This window comes from Cyprinodon tularosa, unplaced genomic scaffold (genome assembly GCF_016077235.1).
Source record: "Cyprinodon tularosa strain WSP-4 unplaced genomic scaffold, ASM1607723v1 ctg28, whole genome shotgun sequence".
NCBI classification, from domain to species: domain Eukaryota; kingdom Metazoa; phylum Chordata; class Actinopteri; order Cyprinodontiformes; family Cyprinodontidae; genus Cyprinodon; species Cyprinodon tularosa.
The window spans coordinates 2,345,529-2,360,569 of record NW_024038985.1 but is presented as its reverse complement, the minus strand read 5'-3'; the positions used below and the strand labels follow the sequence as shown (position 1 = coordinate 2,360,569).

At 37.7% G+C, this 15,041-nt stretch overlaps 1 protein-coding gene across 1 annotated transcript in view; it reads right to left on the bottom strand.

The window, feature by feature from the left end:
• LOC119786802 (cell adhesion molecule 1-like) overlaps positions 1-15,041 on the bottom strand; it is a gene marked incomplete at its 3' end in the record, with an annotated part of 539,389 nt that overhangs the window by 57,792 nt on the left and 466,556 nt on the right. Inside the window, exons 4-5 of the mRNA XM_038290356.1 lie at positions 9,978-10,130; positions 8,064-8,201 (exon numbers count right to left, since the gene is read on the bottom strand). Of these exons, the coding sequence (XP_038146284.1) occupies positions 8,064-8,201; positions 9,978-10,130 (291 nt within the window). The remainder of the gene's footprint in view (positions 1-8,063; positions 8,202-9,977; positions 10,131-15,041) is intronic.

The following is a 15,041-nucleotide window of genomic DNA, read 5'->3' as shown; positions in this document are numbered from 1 at the left end:
CACACCCCAGACTTTATAACCTGAATAAGTGACACATATGAGTTATTTTAAATGATTCCTCAGGCCAATATATAGCACTGGACACCATCAATGCTACAAGCCAGGCTCCCCTCTTGAAATAATGTCTATGTAAGTTAAGAGAACTCGCACCGGCGTTTACCAGGTCTTGTGAAGAACGTATCGGTTTATGGCCACAGGCTCTTATATCGTCATGGAGCTAAGGCTTTGGCTCTACTATTTTTCCATCTGCTCGAGTACTGGTCATGGCTGAGGCAAAGAAAACCTCTAAACCTTCTGAGGAGGCTAAAAAGAGAAAATGTGAAAGGGATCCTGCTTGTGGAAAAGCAAAAGTCGACCTTGGAAAGGAGTTTGTTCATTGTCACAGACTGAAAGAAGAAGCGGGGTGTAAAGGGCGAGTTTTTGCCTAGTGGTTAGAGCAGTGTGCCTGTGCTCTGAGAAGACCCAGTGGCTGTTCACTAGAGCTCCGCCACTGGTCCTCTGCGCCGCATGTCGTGGTCAGGCCTGCCCCGGCGGTGCTCTACATCAGCGGTCCCCAACCTTTTTAGCACCACGGGCCGCTATATGTCAGACAATATTTTCACCGACTGGGGGGGGGGGGGGGTGAGATGATACGACTGGCATAAAAACAGCATAAAAATAAAACAACAAGCCGGTCCCATCTAGGCGTAATCGGAGAAAATGACAGACGAAGTGTGCTCCTGATGCCCAGTCTGCTCCGTAGCTTTGTTTTGGTCGCTGTAACCGCACAAAATCGCGCTTCACAAAGATAGAATGTTATAGATAGGATGAGTCTTGAACTGAATTAACGTGTGTCACGAGGCACAGATGCACCGACTGATGTAAGTGGGAGAGAATACCACAATTTTTTATATTTTTCAAAATAAAACATAAATCAGACTCTGATCGTCGATAAATATATACATATATATATATATATATACATATATATATATATATACACCACTTTATTAGGTACCCCATGCTAGTAACGGGTTGGACCCCCTTTTGCCTTCAGAACTGCCTCAATTCTTCATGGCATAGATTCAACAAGGTGCTGGAAGCATTCCTCAGGGAGTTTGGTCCATATTGACATGATGGCATCACACAGTTGCCGCAGATTTGTCAGCTGCACATCCATGATGCGAATCTCCCGTTCCACCACATCCCAAAGATGCTCTATTGGATTGAGATCTGGTGACTGTGGAGGCCATTTGAGTACAGTGAACTCATTGTCATGTTCAAGAAACCAGTCTGAGATGATTCCAGCTTTATGACATGGCGCATTATCCTGCTGAAAGTAGCCATCAGAAGTTGGGTACATTGTGGTCATAAAGGGATGGACATGGTCAGCAACAATACTCAGGTAGGCTGTGGCATTGCAACAATGCTCAATTGGTACCAAGGGGCCCAAAGAGTGCCAAGAAAATATTCTTCACACCATGACACCACCACCACCAGCCTGAACCGTTGATACAAGGCAGGATGGATCCATGCTTTCATGTTGTAGACGCCAAATTCTGACCCTACCATCCGAATGTCGCAGCAGAAATCGAGACTCATCAGACCAGGCAACGTTTTTCCAATCTTCTATTGTCCAATTTCCATGAGCTTGTGCAAATTGTAGCCTCAGTTTCCTGTTCTTAGCTGAAAGGAGTGGCACCCGGTGTGGTCTTCTGCTGCTGTAGCCCATCTGCCTCAAAGTTCGACGTACTGTGCGTTCAGAGATGCTCTTCTGCCCACCTTGGTTGTAACGGGTGGTTATTTGAGTCACTGTTGCCCTTCTATCAGCTCGAACCAGACTGGCCATTCTCCTCTGACCTCTGGCATCAACAAGGCATTTCCGCCCACAGAACTGCCGCTCACTGGATGTTTTTTCTTTTTCGGACCATTCTCTGTAAACCCTAGAGATGGTTGTGCGTGAAAATCCCAGTAGATCAGCAGTTTCTGAAATACTCAGACCAGCCCTTCTGGCACCAACAATCATGCCACGTTCAAAGTCACTCAAATCACCTTTCTTCCCCATACTGATGCTCGGTTTGAACTGCAGGAGATTGTCTTGACCATGTCTACATGCCTAAATGCACTGAGTTGCTGAGCAGCTCTCTAGACAATTTCATTTTTTTAAAGTGCAGCCTTGAAAAACTCTAAAAAAAATACATAAAAACAGTAATATAAAATTTTTTGTTGTTTTCTTTTTCAGGGCTATATAAGTACAGACCATTTGCAAACTTTCATTTGTCTTTGATCTTTCTACATTTTCCAGCCACTGGAAAATCCTTCTCTTATTGTGCGATTACCACCAAAGTATAGTCTCTGCTTTTTTACCTGCTGTAGAAAGTGAACAAATTAAAACAATGGCAATATTTGATGTATTTGATGTATTAAATGGATCTCAATTTTTTGGTAGGCAATTAAAATTTTACCTCCAATTATAAGTCCCCTCTCATGAAGTTTAATTAGAGGGTTCAAATTAAAGGAGGTTATACATAAATTCACAGAGTTCCTTTTAGGTAAGGAAAAAGTTTGAAGTTAAATTGTGGATAGCTGCCTGTTAGCAAACATCCCAAGCCTCAGTGGAGATTTGCCGTTAGATGAATGCCACTAAGGGGGGTCGGATAGTTAAACAAAAGCTGGAAATACGTTTGAGCACAAAGTGCATTCAAGTACAAACTCTTAAGAGCCCAAGTTCTCTTCTCCCTCCACAGCTCCCTTCTTTAAGATTCATTATTCCTATATTATTCTAATAGAACAAAAGGGGAAATTCAGTATAAAACTTAAATTATACCCATTGAGCAACACCATATACTTTACCCCAATTGTTGTTTTATCCATTTGTCCAGACTTCCTGCCAGGGCAGAGAAGGGTAATTGAAATCACCCCATGGTTGTATCTTAGCACTTGAGTCTAATGGCTCCTCTGCTCCCTGTCAGTCAATAAAGTGCTCCAGCAACTGTCAGCCTTGAAAGAGCAGAAAGAAGTGACCCGCACAGCAAGGGGTGCTTTTTTATGTGACTTTCACTATATTGTTAGTGTGAAGAGTGGAAATATCGTTGCCAGGATATAAATCACTGAAACTAACAGGATTACAGAACAGGAACGGGATAAGAAGATAATTAATTTGGGATTTGATTGGGTCATTTAACCAGAGCAAATGATAGCAAACTTTTCAAACTAAAACATTAATGAGTCTTTCTTACACTCAAAAAAATTAAACTAAATATTTTGGATATTTAGTTGTAAAGTAAGTCTGGAAAGAACTGCTTCTGTAGAAATATTTTGTCTTTCTGCATGCAAGAGCAGCCAGGTGACAAATATAGAGGCAAGCAGATATGACTCATTTATGAAAAACTTTTTTTTCACTGGCAATAGATCTAATCAAACTTTCATTTTATTAAGTAAATAATGACCCAAAAAAAAGTCTTTGTTGCCAAGGATCAGAAGCTAAAATTAGCAGCTTCAAGATGTTTAAACATGGGTGTTGGTTCTTTCATTAGGTATTCTTTTACTTGATCAGAAGAATTAGTGCCAGCAGAGGTATATCATGGTGGAAAATAATGTGTTGCAGTTAAATTTCTGACGAAGTAGATGTATTTTCCTCCAGCTTTGATCTCGCAAACTGATTTACAGAGAGTATAAACCAAGGGACAATGGGCTTTCCTTATATTTTGTATGTGGAGTCACTTTAGACAGGTAATTATGTTCACACAATGGAAAACTGGATTTTACAGCGAAAGCCCAACTTTAAACATAAGTAAACATATGGTTCTAAAGTGCTTTACTGTCATTTTCCTGGACTTAAATGGATGGCGCACGTAAAATGCAGATTTTTCATTTATATGGGATCATTCCACATTTCGATGTGTGTAACACACTGCATCAGAGCAGCATAGCATAAAGGGGATCAGCTTTTTAATTCTGCTGAGCTGTTCAGGAAGCCCAGTTTGAATTTAATAGCGACTCTCAGCTCATCTGCATCGTTGGTTGCTGGATTGCCAACTGTTTCTAGTTTCTTTACATTAGAGCTGTTTTGCTTGTGTTACCAGGGTGATTAAGCAACAGAATACGAACTTTATTTTCATATCGAAGGAAGGAATTTGAAACACTCAGCAACGGTCCAGTTCTTTTTCACCTGAGCACAGATGAGATGGTTTTGAAGCTTTCTATGTTATTTTAAAACCAGAATTGAGATGAAATATCTGACTCATCTCTTCAAGTCATCTGTTTATGGTATGTTATGAAAGCTTGTGGAAGTTTCTTCAAAGCATGCCGTTCTCTCTGCTGTACATTTTCCTTCCAATTTATTTCCTTCAACTTAACTTCCTATTTAAATACTTGTTTGCAGTTGAGCTTTTCAAGTCATTTACTTTGATGCTGTTGCCACAGAATATGATAGCAGGAGAGCGGATCAGTCTCCATGTTTCTACTTCTTCATAGAGATCTCACATTGGCCATACCGACCAATGAGAAAGAATGCTTGAATTTCCTGCTCCTCTCTTCTCCTTGCTCCTACTCTGCACCTCCTTTTCAACTCGGCTGGTACTGTACTTGCGGAAGTGGTTGAAATATTATTGCAGCATTGGAGATAATAATGCTAATGAGCTGCTATTTAGTGTAAAAACTATTTGCTATTGTTGCTATGTTTATGCATCATTACAAATCGACAACACATTTTTTTTGCCTATGGTTCTGTACACCTAATAATGTGAACATTACGACTTTTCTAACTTGTAATGCTCTTAGAAATTTCATTTTCATCAGCTGTAAACCAGAACATCCAGAATAAGAATAAACACATGCAATATATCCCTCATGAAGGAAAAAATGTGTAAAAAGAGTTTTGCTTTTTTAATTATATTAATTAACCTTTAGCTAATATTAAAAGTTATTGTGATGTACTTGTATTTGCTTTTGTTTTCTGTACATGAAAGCCCACCAATGATGTGACGCTATGTTTAACAGCTGTAGATCTCCTCCTCAGAAAGAGCTGATTTTATAACCTTGATGGAATCTGATGAGATTTTTTGGGACGTAAGTGAAAGATAAGCTCTCTGTTGTGATTTCAGTTCCTGTCTGCAGATAAAATAATGACTCAGCGAGACAGTTAGAGGTGACAAGATTTCTCATCCTTGTCTGGCTTAGTTATGCAGTTACAGTGCGGCAGATATAGTCAGATGGATTTACTCTAACATCTCACAGTTTTTTTTTTTCTTTTCAATAAACCCTTATGGGACTGTTGTAAGCAGCTACAGTAGAGTTGGATTTAGTGCTGCAGGCAATAAAATAGTCTTTTTGAAATAGTTGAGGTTTGATAGCCCTTGTGCAGTAAATCTTTCAGTTATTCTTAATTTTAGTTCTAGTTGAAAACCACACGTCACTTCATATCAACGTTTGGATAATGTTTTTTTATTCTCCTTTGCAGAGCTAGTAGGGCTTGTAACTATGCATCTGTGTCTATAACGTACTGACAGAACTCACAGGTATTCTTGCTGGCTTCATCTATGAATAACCCAGTCAAAGGTATTTAACACTTCAGAGATTTTGCTTTTTTTTTAAACTTGCATCCTTCATTTCATCTAATAATTTTAATGATCACACAAAAGACAAGCTGGAAAAATGCAAAATGTTAAAAAAAAATGAAGTATATAAAAAGCTGATTTATTAGTCTATGAAAATTAATTACCCAAACCAGCTGACCCTATGTAAAAAAAACAAAAAAACGCCCGCCTTATTAGGTCATAAATTAACTTTAATGAAAATGTTTTCTTATTCAATTTTCTTATTCAGTTTGACAAGCCACACCTTTAATATAACTTATTAAAAAAACCTGTTGAACAACATTAGGTGGCTCTCAAAAAGCAACACGCCATGCCCATGTCTAATTACTTCATGAGAAACAAAGTCACTGACATCTACCTTTCTTAAAGTCGTAGTGAAACGGCTGTTATAACTGTTGCATTCCCGAATTCTCCCGAGTGGTGCTTGACGTTACACAAGTGAATAAGGTGAATGTGAATGGTCGATTATCAAGGGGATTGTTGTGGCAGAAGGTTTTGCAAGCAAGTTTGGTTGTGGCCGATTTGTCAGAAGCATCTTGCTAACCAGTTAGCAACTTAGGTTCCCAGTGGGAAATTCCATTGGGACCAAGTAGCACTAAATTGGTGAAACGACACTGTAAACGACACTGAACGACACTGAAACGACACTGTCAAGGAACGCTATGGACAGCGGAAACATGCAAGAGGAGGAGAGTTTTGTGTCGGAGGTCATAGATGAGTCTCTTCCGTCATCCATTTTTTATTTAGAGGAGGAAAGCGGGGACGAAGTTGTCGTGGAAGAGGACGCCAGGGCGGCAGAAGCTTGGTTTGGTGTAGAAGGCTTCCAGCCGTACATGTTTGAGCCCTTGCCTCGCAACGCTGCCAGTTCTGTTAGCTCTACGCCTGCTGAAGACACAGACGTCCACCCCCCTGAACACTGGGACGGAACTCAATGGGAAAGGAAATGATTCTTACTTCAACCATTGCGTATATTAGCTGCAGCATATGAATCAAGATGCTATGACCGAAAATTTTTTATTGACAGATGACCGTTGATATATGATTGGTCAAATTTAGGCGTACAAGCTGACGTATAACTAACTGGCCTGCAGAAGATAACAAAAAAAACCCAAAGATTTTAAGATAGGATTTTTTAAAAATAATTTTCAACATTTTGGGACAATATGGTTTGATAAAGAGTACATTTATATAAATGTTTAAGCCAGAATTATTTGAGATTTAAATATGACTTCCCTACGACTTTAAATGGCTTTGAGAGACATTTCACATGCCTGGTTTACACAGCAAGATTTTAAAACTATCATCAGCTGACTTCCTTTTTTGCCAACTTAGGTTAAGGACTAATTTGTGAGTTAAGTTTAGGCTTTGGTTGAGTATGCACTGGTAATTGTTAGAGCTTTTAAAAGATCTTGATTTGCTTTATTTATCCTTATTTATTGTGGTGTTTAGTGTATACTAAATCTGATTGTGTCATGGTTGAGAATGTAAAGTATAAACCTGTAGCAGAAACATATAGAAAACCTCAACATTTTCAACCTATAAAATAAGGCCTTAGCCTTAGCAACAGGTGTAACACAAATACTGTAAATAGGTCAGTTAAGGGTCAAGAGAAATACACATCTAAATGTGAATCTACAAAAAAACAACAACATAAAAACTAAATGTACCATTTATGTATCTGATTTATTGTTTCAATGGTCACAGTGATCAACCTAAACAATGAAAAGTATTATATTTATAAAAAAACACACATCACAGTGATTAGAGATCCAGTTACTCTAAGCGTATTTGATTTTTACTTCATGCTGAAGGATACATTTTTTACTGCTACTGGGCAGAGTCACTGAGCTAAAAAAATATATATATAAACTGGAGTTTTTAACACTACTCTTTACATTTTATCTGGTTATTGGTCTCTATGAGCCTGCCTCAAGCTCCTCTTAGGTGAGGATCTTTCCTCTGGCCCAGCTTAGAGGAAACTTGTATAGAATAAATTTGTATTTTTTTTATTGCAGTAGTGAAAATGTGAAAAACTGATTTCATCAGCACAAATTGAGAAATGAAACTATTTAGATTGAGTGTCGGATGCTGTAGGAACTGTCTGTAATATCACAGATCCTTTCCTGATGCAGCCTCTTTTATATTTTGTGGGCTGGTCTAGATATGTCAGCTCAATGCAAACAGATTCAGTTCTATACTCATTCGTATGAATAATTAATCGTGGATCAAATCACGCCTTTATCAGCTCATCCCTGGCCTGTTTCTGCCAGGGTGAATTTCAAAATGTTACCTTTGTTTTTTTTCTGTTTGCATAGAAGCTATTCTCATTATTTACTTTCTTTACAAAGTCATCTGTTAAACTGTTAAACCTGCTCTTTAAAGATCCCAGAGTTCATTGTGATGCAGGAATATTAGCTTGATGATGTTGGTCTGCCTCATTATTGACTGGGCAGAGGTAATCTCAGTGTCTGTGTTTTCGCTGCCCACCTTTGAGCTCCTTATCTCCCTTCATCCATTTAATGGTGGCTGCAGGCTTACTGCTCATGGCAGTGCAGGTCATTTCTGTCTCGTTGCCCTCGCTAAGGACCTCATCCTTGGCCTCGATGACAGGGTTACCTGGAGGAACTGAGACAGGACATAAAGAGTATGTATGGATTCAGAGTATGACACTAAGAAAGCAAAAACATTGCTTAAAAAAAACTCACAACACATGCATTTGTAGGAATATACAGCATAATATTACATCAATTTGCCAAAAGATGCATTTAAAAATGTTTGATTTGTTTAATCTCCAAAGGTGGGATAAGTTAAAGCAGAAAACACAGTAGAAGGAAGCTGCTCTTTAACCAGTGCGTTGGCAGAAACTGTAGATGACAGCTGACCTTAAGAATCACTTAGAATGCCACAGAGAAGGAAACTGGTTTCATCATCTGAGGACATGTTCTGGGTTCATACAAAGGTTTGGCTTTTCAAGCCAAGCAGAGCTGCAGGACATGTCTTTGAACATATAAATGTGTCTTTGGATAAAGACACTCATACTAAACACATTGGACTCTCTAAGAGGCAAAGTAATCAGAACAAAGCAATTACGTGTTCGATTTTAACTTTAGTTAGAAGAGTTCTGAATGTTGTAATCAAAAAACAGACTAAATGTTAGCAAAGCATGTAAAGTACACTGAGTTACTAACAAAGCCCACTGTTTCCTTCCTTCCTTATTTCCTTGTTTTCTTTCTTTCTTGTTTACTTCTTTCCTTACTTCCTTTCTTTGATAACAAAGGGCTTTAAAGTCAATATAACATTTCAGGACAGATTTTGAAAATACTGATCAAATGAATCCTCAAGTGATGAACCGGTGTTGTCAGAAATTTAAACCACATTCGCATTCAGTGTATCTTTGGTCATTTAATTTTTCTTTTAGAAACAGGATCATAACATACACTGCAAAAAATTGAAATCTAAATAAGTAATTTTTTCTTGCAATAAGTGCATTTTTTCTTGAATTGAGGAGGTAATTGAGACACTTTGCCAATGGAAAAAGACAATTTACATTTAAAATAAGAAAACACAATTGCATTGTCTTATTTCAAGTGCATATGATCTAATTATCTTATTTTAAGACTAACAATACTCATTCAATTGGCAAATTATCTTATTTACCTACTCAAATTCATGGTAAATACACTTAATTTAAGAATTTTTTTCTCATTTTTAGATGTTTTTTTGCAGTGAAAATATTCCTGTGGTGGTCCCTTCTAATGCCCTAAGACTACAACTCAGATTAATTGTATCAACAACCTAACCAAAATAACCCGACCAACCTCTTAACAAAACATCAGGAGACCTCATGTTTGCTTGTTGTAACAGATATTGCATTATTGTACATGATGTTGTATCTCAAAATGTAACAGAAAAGGAGCTGAGAAAGGAAAGGCTCCCTTTGTTCTGGAAAAAAAACCCCAAAAAATAATGGTCTTCATGTAATAACATTGTAAACAAGTAGGATAAATAGCTGTGCACCATGTTTTATTTTCAAAATCTTTCTTTTTTGACACATTTACAATCAGATTTACTTAATTGGCTTGACTTTTACTTAATATTTGATCAAAAGTTTGATATTCAAAATTGGTCTTAGTGACAGAACTCCGCAGCAAACACCCTCATTGTTAAATCTTTAAATCAATTAAACAAAGAAAAATGAAAAGAAAATGCATCAACATTAAAAATTCCTGTTTACTGTTTTCCATGTGAATGTACTGTATGATATTTTTCTCAGATGAAATGTGATTAGAGGTTTTACCTCCTGCTAACAAGTGACTGAATGTTGGTGTGTTTGTGTAAGGAAACCCTGTGGTTTTGCTGTGGTTGTGTATGTGGGCGCTTGCGTGTGTTTTGATGTTGTACTTAGCACTGTGATGTCGGCGTAGGCTTCCTGTGGGGGGTCTGTGTAGAGCTGGCACACATATCGGCCCTCGTCTGACAGCGAGACGTTAGACAGAGACACCCGCAGCTCGTTGTCAGAGAAGTTCACCAGCTGAAAGCGGGCGTCTTTCAGTGCTGAAAGGGAAGGAAAAAAAGTAAACTTTAAAAATATCTGGCATATTAAGGTTTTTTTTATTTAAAATGAAGATGGCATTTTAACATCTGATCCAATAATATCAGCTAAGATAATACAAAAATAATAAAATAGCTTTGTTGAAGAAGTTGAACCATGGTTTTGAAAATCTTTGTCAAATTTAATTAAATAATAAAATACGCTGTATGTATTGCACATGTTGTTGCATCCCGAATTTAACAGAAAAGCAGCTGAGAAAGGAAAGGCAAGGCAAGGCAAGCCAAATTTATTTGCATACATAGCACAATTCAGTACAAAGACAATGCAAAGTGCTTTACATGATTAAAATACAGGAAGATAAAACATAATCAAAGCAAGTAGGAAAAAAAAAAAAATAAAATAAAAAATGCAGAAACAAAAAAGAATATTAAAAACAGTTGGACTAAAGAAAATATGTTTCAGTTGAACTGTTTAACTAGAACAGTGGAAGGCAATCCTAAACAAATGTGTTCTTAGTCTTGATTTAAAGGAACTCAGGCTTTCCGCACTTTCACAGTTTTCTGGAAGTTTGTTCCAGATAAGTGGAGCATAGGAACTAAATGCTGCTTCTCCATGTTTAGTTCTGGTTCTAGGTATGCAGAGCAGGCTGGAACCAGAAGACCTGAGTGGTCTGGAGGGTTGATACACTGATAGCAAGTCTGTGATGTATTTAGGTGCTAAGCCATTCAGAGATTTTTAGACTAACAGAAGTATTTTAAAGTCTATTCTCTGAGATACAGGGAGCCAGTGTAAGGACTTTAGAACTGGGGTGATGTGCTCTACTTTCTTAGTCTTAGTGAGGACACGGGCAGCAGCGTTCTGGATCAGCTGCAGCTGTCTGATCCACTTTTTAGGCAGACATGGGAAAACATTGTTGCAGTAATCAATTCGACTAAAAACATTAGTCCTTTAGGAAAAGCTCCTTTGTTCCGCAAAAAAAAAAAAAAAACTAATGGTCGTCATGTAATAACATTGTAAACAAGCAGGATAAATAGCTGTAATTAACGTGATATTATGAATCACCTCCGTTTTCTCAGAATCCATGATTTAATCTTTAAAAGACGTACAACAACAGCATAAAAACCTAAGTTGTGGTTTCTCACTGCATTTGCTGACACATTTGTTACCGGAATTGGTTAGTCAGGCACTAAGTGTCGCTTCACCCAAACATTCTGGTTAATGTCCCTCTTTTTCCCTAAAGCCCAGGTCACACTGCTTGAGTCCTACTCTTTAATCTCTGATAGGATTTTTTTTCATGTAACACTGACTGCAGTGTGTATAACAGCCTTCTGCTATGTTTATGGTGAGCAGATCCCAATCTGTGTAGATTTTTTTCACCTTTCTCCCAGTGCCCTACAAACTACTGTATAAAAATGTCCCATATTTGAATGGGTCAGATTATATAAAGTAAAAAAAACAAACAAACAAAACAGCCAGTGCAGATACAAAGCAAAGCCCCACTTCATGACCAGCCCACACAGTATCTCAAACAAGAACCAATAGAAGTTTGAAATAGGCCTATATTAATAATATACTGGGAGCTACTTTTAAAGACAAGGGCAACACAACGACAAGGGCTGTGGTGCACTTCATGGAAATATGGTGAGGGATTGAGAGGTGATTCTCAAAGAGCATTCTGTTTGTTCAAGTTTCTTTTTTTATTTTTTTCAAAAAGAGGAAGGAAACGATAAGCTGCACTTTCCTGTGCTGTCCCACAATGTTTTATTTTTTGAAGCTCAATCAGGATGTCTTACTTTATCTGTTTTCTGTCCTTCTGAACTCCTATTATGGGTATTTTGTGTGTCCTGGTCTTTATGTGATTCCAAATAAGGCAAGCCTGACTCTTTTCCCTTGTGCTTGAAAGATTTTATTTTGTACTTTTCCCCAAAGCGGATGTGGTTTACTTTGCAACTGTGTCTCTCTTCCAGACAGCCCCATTTTAAATTGCAGCTAAATTGGTGCCTAGTTCAACAAAAACATGCCCCTTTTGCAGAAAAATCATGTTAAGTGTGTTTATCTCCATTTACTCTCAATGAGTGCTCAGTGCAAGGACCTCTTACGGCATGATTTTCTGTCAGATCGGATGCTAAATCATGGGAGCAGGCCCAGATTGACAATGTGTCCAACTAAGCCCACGGTGCTACACATCATCAATATGGCTTGCAAGGGTATTACAAAAGCTCAGCTACAAGCTAGTCTGAGGTGTGAATGCCTGAAAGCCTCTGCTGTAAAGTTTTGACTTGACAATGACAGACGCATTACTCTGAAGCAGGGAAAATATAACAATGTATGAATAACAATGAGCTTAAATCACAGAGTTCCCCAGAATTATACTAAAAAGCTTGTTCAGTGCTACAGAAATCTGAATGCAAGCTCTAGCTTTAAAGAACATGGCCCCACAATATAAAACTGATAACATTCATGATTTTTGGAGAGCTTGTTTGTGTAAGCTTCTCCTATCATACTCTAGGTTATAGTTTTACATCTTTAAAATAAGTTTACAAAGAGATAAACATTGGGGCTGTTTTCTACACTAGAAAAATAAAAATCTATATAAGTCATTTTTTCTCAAGATAAGTGCAATTGTTCTTGAATTATGATTGTAAAAGAGATATTTTACCAATAGAGCAAGACAATATACATTTAAAATAAGAAAAGACAATTGCATTGTCTTATTTCAAATTTAAAGTAAGAACATAAAGTTAATTTAACTTTATGTTCTGCTTTTTCTCTTCATTGGAGCTTCATCTGGCAAGCTGCTCTATTTTGAGGTGACAGCCTGGATGGATGCATCAGTTGGGCTGCTAATGTCAACCTCTTCCATTACAGATCATAAAGGCGGGCCTGTTGCTAATGTTTAGTCCTTTTTCTTACTTACATCACTGCAAAAACAATCTGAAATTAAGTAAAAATTGATTAAATCAAGTATATTTACCCTTAATTTGAGCAGGAAAATAAGATAGTTTGCCAATGGAATGAGTATTTTTACACTTAAAATAAGATAATTAGAAAATATGTACTTAAAATAAGACTAAGCAATAGTTTTTTCTTATTTCAAATGTAAATTGTCTTGTTCCATTGGCAAAGTGTCTCACTTGCCTCCTCAATTCAAGAAAAAAATTCACTTATTTTAAGAAAAAATTACTTATTTAGATTTACATTTTTTGCAGTGATGGGCTCAGCTTTTACCGTGATTGAACTACATATGCTGTTTTTAATTATTTTTTATATAAAAATTAGCTCATAGTTCATCTGTTTAACAGTTTCTTTCCTAGACAGAGCCACCTATGGAGCTGGTTTACCATTATATTTTCTGGCTTAGAAAGTATAGATCTTTATACAACAATTTTACAATCCACTGGACTTTGTTTCCAAGTTTGAAGACGTTTCGCTTCCCACCCAGAAAGCTTTTTCTGTTTAAAAGGTCAGAATTAGCGTTGACTTTGAGGCTTTATAGAGTGGACAGAAAATAACGCCTTGTTTTAGCTCAGAAAACGAACGGGTCCGCTTAGGAATGGGGAGTCGCTAGGGTTGTTTTTTAGCCTGCAATACCCGATACTGGTCTATGCCTCTGAAATGGGGGGTCGTTAGGGGGAATTGTTGGCCTGGTTGAACAGGAGAGAGGTTTTGGTTCCCTGCATCTTTAAACTTGGTCCAGTGGATTGTTTTTTTTTTACTTTTATGGAAATGACTATGACCTGGATTTTGTTTCCTTTTTTGTCTGATTTTGCCAACTTTAACCCCCAGTTAGTCTACGTAGAAGGCCGCTCAAACACAACTCGTTCTGCTGGAGGTTTATTTGTATAAATGTGTCTGCAGCTTTTAGATGTGTATCTGCTTTAACACATCAGTCCAATAATTAAATAATTAGCAGGACTCTGGAGAACTTGACTTTATACTAAGGAGGTAATTCAGCATTTTGATTCGGGTGTGGAATGCATCTAAAAGGTGCAGGACACCAGAACTGAGAAAGCCTGCCTTAGACAGAGAACTTTTAACCAATCTTTATAATTTGATTTAACTGTCTCTGTAAAGTGCCTTGAGATTACCTTAAATGGAGTTATATAAACTAAATCAATTTATAAATATGACTCTCTGCCACACATTCTGGCAAACATGTCTTTTTAACAAGCAGCTTCGTTCTTGGCTGCCCTTTGGACTGCATAGACATCGAACACAAATTCACAAATCTTGCCTCTCTCTTAACTGACGTCACTTTCATCTCACCTGACCTTTTTTGCCCACCTACCTGAGCCAATTCCATCATGTGTAATGTAGAATGACAACATGTGGTTAGGATGAAAGCCTATCCACCTTCATCTCCCATCAATGTGCTGATAAATTCTGCTCTGACTGACAGTGACTCCAGGCTCTTTGCACTCTGAACCATCTCAGATCTGAATACTCTTCATCCAAATAGGCTTTTTATGTTGAAAGTTTAAATCATTGAATGCATGGATTTTTCACAAAAATTACATTTCAGCATACATAAGAAGATGGGGAGAGCACTGGGGCATGTCTAAAGAAGAATCACAAATAATGAACAGAAGGAGGTTGAGGCAGCAGCGTGGGTCTTGCTGCATCTGCAAAGTTATTTAAGGGTCAATTAAAACGTTCTGCATCTGCGCAGTTAATGCCCGTTCTTTCCCTTAGTTTGCTGCAAAATGAATCAACAGAACATTGAACAGCTTTATCCTTCCTCATGCAAAAGTTTAATGAAATTAATTTGATCCAAGGTCAAATCTGAGGAAAATGAGATGTATTTAGCTGCCTTCATTAAAGTTAATCAGCCAAAGAGAGACAGGGCATAGCAGGGGAGGGTCTGCAGGTCATCTTTCACCCGTGCTTAAGATGTAATCAAAATGTTTAGCCCG